The 6,092-nt window shown below is 38.6% G+C and overlaps 1 protein-coding gene across 1 annotated transcript in view; it reads left to right on the top strand.

Annotated features, from left to right (window-relative positions):
• The first annotated feature begins 1,117 nt into the window (after positions 1-1,117).
• Positions 1,118-6,092, top strand: part of pitpnc1b (phosphatidylinositol transfer protein cytoplasmic 1b) — a 31,259-nt gene continuing 26,284 nt past the window's right edge. Inside the window, exon 1 of the mRNA XM_055164119.1 lies at positions 1,118-1,568. Within this exon, the coding sequence (XP_055020094.1) occupies positions 1,521-1,568 (48 nt within the window). The 5' untranslated portion in view covers positions 1,118-1,520. The remainder of the gene's footprint in view (positions 1,569-6,092) is intronic.

Raw genomic sequence — 6,092 nt, 5'->3', positions numbered from 1 at the left:
ATCTCATACATCTCAGATCATGTTTGTACAGGTCTCAACGCAGACGTGGAATGTACTCAGTTAAATTTTTTAAGACACTTTCAAAAAAACATTTCTGAGTAGTTTTCAGATACTATACTTCTACTTCTACTCGAGTACTCTTATTTAGGCTTCATATGTTTTTATTCACGTGTAAACAGATATAGATATGTCATCCAAACAACACATGTACACACACCTTTTTTTCATTTTTATGCAGCTAAAACAACTTATAAAGTTAACTAACAAAAACAAATCACTCAAGAAATACGAGTAGCATCATACAATATAATAAGAACAGAATTATAATAAATATACTACTATTATTAATAACAACAAATAATAAAATAATAATCATGAGTACTTCCCACAGATTAAGTCTTCAAGTGACAATAGATTTATGATTTAAACCTCAGATGCCTCAGATGATTTCTTTTTTCTAAATTTTCTAGTCTGTCCTTTGCAAATTCCAAATTTTCTCTGTGATTTACTGTTTTGTTATGACTTTTTGTTTACATTAGCATTATCAAAGTTACTCCAGTTGTGTAGTTTCCCCAAATACTACTTTCTCTTCCTCATTTCACAACATAATTATTTTGAACTACTTTCGGTATCCACTGGTTTCATAATGACAAAAATTTAACTGTTGCCAAAGCAATTAACATCTTAAAATAAAACATTATATTTCCTGAATTGTGAAAAGTCCTCGAAAGCTGAAACCCACATTACCCACCTGTTTTAACTATAGTGTTGACATTTTTGCACATACAAAAGGCATTCTTTCTTTTTATTGTTTGCCACAGACATTACATGACATAACAACGCAGGTGCTGTTGGACACCTTGTGAAATTTGCGTTGCATTTGCGAGTTAAAAATAGCTTTGTGTGGAAAACGGTGGGCAGATAAGGATCACAAGGAGGACATGAGGGGAGGGGAGGGGGGCGACGAAGGTGAGGAGGTAAAGAAGTACAGTGGGCGGGGTCAAAAGACTGATAAGGACGCAACTGTGGCCAAGGAATTTGTCGAAGGAACTGAAAGCAACAAGCGCACCGAGAGGGAGGAGCGATGGGTTCCACATGAGAAAACTCCACAGCCACGCTATAAAGCTCACAGCGCAAAGGGGCAAAGGAGCAGGTAGAGGGAGTAGGAAGAGGATATTTCAAGCGCGCCTTTTAGGAAGCAAAACAGAAAGTTGGAAAGAGCGTCTCAGGCAACCGAAAGTAGTCACGGTGCTTACAAGAGCTGCAGGAGATTAAATAAGGAAGAGAAAGTGGAAAGTTGGGAAACAAGTGAACAGTTAAGAGAAGGCGGAGTGTGTCTTATTTGTGTATCTGTGTGTGTATGTGTGTGTGTGGACGACTGACACAGGCAAAACAAAGAAAAAAGGAGGTCACAAGTCTAGCCTGTCTAAACCTGTCTCCATGCTATGCAACTAAAGCAGTGCTAGAGACACAAAGACACAGAGACACAGAGACAGAGCTGGCCACTTCACTTCAGCACCATGTTGATGAAAGAGTACAGAATATGCATGCCTCTCACAGTGGAGGAGGTGAGTACCACATGTTTACCTTTTTATCAAGGCTTGTCACAACTGTTTGCTGAGAAATTACTAGAAAACATGTGGTTTTAACTATTGAAAGTGCACAATTTGTAACAGAATCCACACTTCTGGCTTTAAGGATGTGTTAAAATGTAGTCTTTTAGGGTTAAAAATATATAATGAAAATGTAATTCAAACAATGTGGCTTGCAATTTTATTTCTAAATCAAGACTGCAAGTCCATACGGTTTTAAAGATGCATTATGTAAATTTCTGGTCTAGGGTACGGCTGCTCGATTATGGAAAAAATAATTATTCGTGATTTTTTTTTTATCAATACTGCAATCACGATTATTCAAACAATTTTTCTTTTAGTTACACGGTGCATTCATTCAGCATTTCTCTCTTAAAAAACACAAAGTTATTGATAATTTACGCAAACCTTTCAAACTGAAAATAATAAAGGCTACAAATATGTACCTTAAAAAACATAAAATTGATCAAATAAACTTGAGCATGAAATAAAGCATAGAAAAACATAAATGTATCTCTATATTTTAAGAAATGTAATAAATATACTTAAACTTATAAAATTTGTTAAGCTTTATAAATCGTTTCAACTAAATTTTATGATGTTGGAGATGATACACAAATCGAAATCGCAATCAAAATAGAATTAATTGCACAACCGTAGTCTAGGATCTGACACCCGCTTGTCTCCTTTGATGTTGTTGCTTTGCCAAGAATGTTCCACAGTACAGCATTAAACTTGTCTGCTTATTTTGAAAAGGTATGTTTTCTTAAGGTGTTTTCTGAAACGTAAAAACACCAGTATGACAGATGATGCTTGATAAACGTGGGACAAACCAGGTGCAGCAACAGCATCTCTGTGGCAGTTAGTCATGGTCAAGTCCAGGTTTAGTTTTGATTCTAGTTCCAGTTTGGTCACAATCTTGATGTGATTTGTGCAAGGCCAGATTAGGACAACAATTCAACTGGCTACTCTAGCTAGTGGGACTGAATAAGAGTTAATACAGGCCACAATGAAATACTACCATTAAAATATTACACTAGAATTAGACAAATAAAATAGTAATTAAATGCTCAATAATAATAGCTGCATATTATAATACAAATTAAATAATTATCTACAGTTAAAAGTGAACTATAACTTTGCTTTAGATACATCTACACGTCGCAAAGTGAATAAGATGATGTATTTTTGAGCAATAAAAACACCTATAGTTGAAAAATTTGCAAGATAGACGCATTTAATGTCACAATAGGGAACATCTAGGCAAAGTAATAAATCAACATGGAGACAGTAGGGAGCAACGAACTGATTACAAAAGTTGCATAGTCCATCTTTAATGACAATCACTGTTTTTCACTTTCACGCATACTCACACAGTCCAATCTTATGTTTCTAAATTAAAAGACTATTTTTTAAACACTTTCAAGTCTTGAAAATGTTAATTGGCAGAACATTCCAGACAACGTAATGATGGTGACGGTTGGTAGCGGCCCCTTGATTAGAAAAGTTACATAATCCACCTTTATTGTTAATCCCTGCCATTCACCATCACACTCGCTCTCACGGTCTGATCTCATGAAATCTGAAATGAAAGACTAAAGACTATTTTATGCGCGTAAGTGTTGTTTAGAGTTGTAATCTTCACAGGGTTCATGTGCGGAACATTCCAGGAAAAGTAATAAAACTATTGAGACAGTAAGCAGCAGCCGCCTCACTGGAAAAGTTACATAGTGAGCAGATTAAAGGTGGACTATCACAATCGCACATTCCTATTTTATTTGTTTAATTAAAAAACACAAAAACAATTATTTGTAAGTGTTCAGTGTCGAGGAAAAGTAATAAATCTCCATAGAGACGGCATAGTAGTAAAAACCTGCACCAGAAAAGTTACAGCCTACCTTTAATGATAAGATGTTCACTGTCATACTCACACAGTCTGAGCTTATGTCTCTAATTTGAAAGACAGCAGGTAGCAGACTCTACACTACAAAAGTTATGGCTCTAAATTTGAAAAACCGCAGACTGTTCTTCTAAGCATTGTTTCGAATTGTAATCTCCAAAATGTTAATGTGCGGAGCATTCCAGGTAACGTAATAAATCTCCATGGAGACAGCAGATAGCAGACCCTACGCCGCAAAACTTCCACAATCCACCTTTAATGTAACCTTACGCCTCTAAATTGAAAGAACACGCGCTATTTTTCTAAGCTTTGTTTCGAGTTGTAATTTTGAAAGTGTTAATGTACTGATAAGAGGAGTGCCACTGTGCTCACTGGGCTCCTGTGGCTGCGCGGTTGGAGTTGGCACGACGGGTGGCGAGCTATGTAGAGCCTCCGACGGGCACGGGCCAATCTAAGCTATGCCAACGCCAAACACCTGGACTGCCGCTCCGCATAGCCAAATTATCTCTCCATCTGTCCTCTCCGGCTCTCAGGCCAGCGTATAGACTCGAAAACTAGTCGGACTGGTTACTGGTGTTGTGTGGCGTTCTAGTGCAAACAAAAGTGCACGGCGGACTGCACATAAAAGAGAAATTGTGCAAACATAAAGCACATGATGTCCTTCAAAGTGGATTGTCCTCTTTTGCGATTAGATCCAAGGCCACCCCCAATTCTACCTGTTACTACAACAATGACAGTGATAAATGGGAGTCTGGAATAGGGTTTACAGTATTGGTGCGGAACACAGGGAAAAGAGCCAATTCCTGAATCTAATAGTCAGGTATAATGAGGTAGAATGTATTGTGTTGGGGCAGCTACATAATTGAAAGTCTTACCTTAGAGAGCACAGTGCAGGCCCTACTCCAAACTATTTAGAAGTTCATTATTTTACAAATTAAAAATAAAATCGCATATGAAGCTTTTCCAGCATCTATTTATATTGGCTTGGGACTGACAACAATACACAGCCATCAGGATTATTTCATTGCATGATCTGTTGTTTTGATTTCAGTAGATTTAGACTAGGTTGGAGTAGTACTTTTGCAGTATTTTTTCATAGTCTTAAATGAAGCATAGTTGCTCTATTGGCATTCTCTGCCACTGACTAGTATTTATTGTTGTCTGAGTGTAATTAGGTTTAATTTACAGCCTCTCTCTTTTATGATCTGTAGTATTGTACCTTATTGTAAATCGTAAGTACAGACTGCACTGTTGTAAATGTAAAACAAATCCCCTATGATGTAACAATATTGGATGTGAGTTGCTGGGACAAAGGTGTAAGATAATGTTCTGCTCTGAGAACCAGCGCTGGCAGTAATACTGATGCAGTTTCATTTCATATTTATAACTGGCATTGCTCCAGCACATTTCCTGTCAGGCCTATTTATGACTAATATGAATATGACTGGTTCATGTGAATCACGTGTAAAGTGTAAATAAGCTCAGAGTTCCTAATTTTTCTGTCTATATTTAAGTCAGGGGCATTTTCAAAGCTGGTCAAAGGAACAGCAGTTTGACAGTGTTCATGGACCTCGATTATTTAGAACAAATGTAATATTGACATTTTATTGTGACACAAGCCAGACACTGTGAAGTCCTATTTTGGGACGATCAGCTACGTTTTAGAGGCAGACAGTGGCTGAGGCCTCAGTGACACAGCAGCTTCAAGTTTCTGCTTTTAAGGTTTAATCATTGTAAAAATAGAAATGTCTTTGAAGCACTTTTCTGTTTTAATCAAACATCTTTCATTTGGCTGTCAGAGAGTGCTCCACCCACACGCACACACACTTAAAGAGACACACACGTGTCTGTAACAGCATCACTCCAGAGTCCAGGGCCTGGTTTAAAACTGCTCCTGTTCAGGTCCCTCAGTGTGAGGGAGCACCCGCTCGGCCAGGGACACGTGAAAGCGCCCTCTGTGATGATTCATTAAGGCCCATGAAGATCCCATCAGCAAACAGGGAATGTTGACATTCTGCAGTAATTGGAGGGAGAGGGAGTGTCCCGCGGATGTGCAGCGCCCAGTGAAAGATGGAAACTATCCTGCTACACTTCTCTGATCTGCTTTTAATAAGAAGAATGCTTTAGCCGCACGCTAATGTAGGTCAGCAAAATGAATTACAACATAATGGTGGCTGCACTCTATTTGTGCGAGACTTAATGGGGAAACACAGCTTCTTGGGGTTTAGCACAAAAGTGAACTTTATTGCAGTTGAACCAAAGTGGTAATGGTGGGTGCAGTATAGTAGCGTGAAGTGCAGCCCAAAGGCCTCTTTACAGAAGTGCTCATCAGCAGCAGCACAAACAGGACTGCAGCAGAGAACAAAGTCCCTCCCCTTCGTTTAGACCCGCACACTCCTCTCGCCCAAATTACATTTTCATGTCTGATTTAGTTACTCGAGGGAACCTCTTTCTATATACACCAAGAGACTATTTAAAAAATGAAGAGCAAATACCAGGCAGTGCCTAAGTAAGTGTCTGCTGACACAAACCCAGGACTCAGCAGAGTGAGCAGCCAGCCTCAGCGCCTGGTGTCACCACTCGCCATAAGAGCTCACTTT

Source organism: Boleophthalmus pectinirostris, unplaced genomic scaffold (genome assembly GCF_026225935.1).
Source record: "Boleophthalmus pectinirostris isolate CB_2022bp ecotype Guang Dong unplaced genomic scaffold, ASM2622593v1 HiC_scaffold_6, whole genome shotgun sequence".
In the NCBI taxonomy this organism is placed as follows: Eukaryota; Metazoa; Chordata; class Actinopteri; order Gobiiformes; family Gobiidae; genus Boleophthalmus; species Boleophthalmus pectinirostris.
This window is presented reverse-complemented; position numbering and strand designations above follow the sequence as displayed.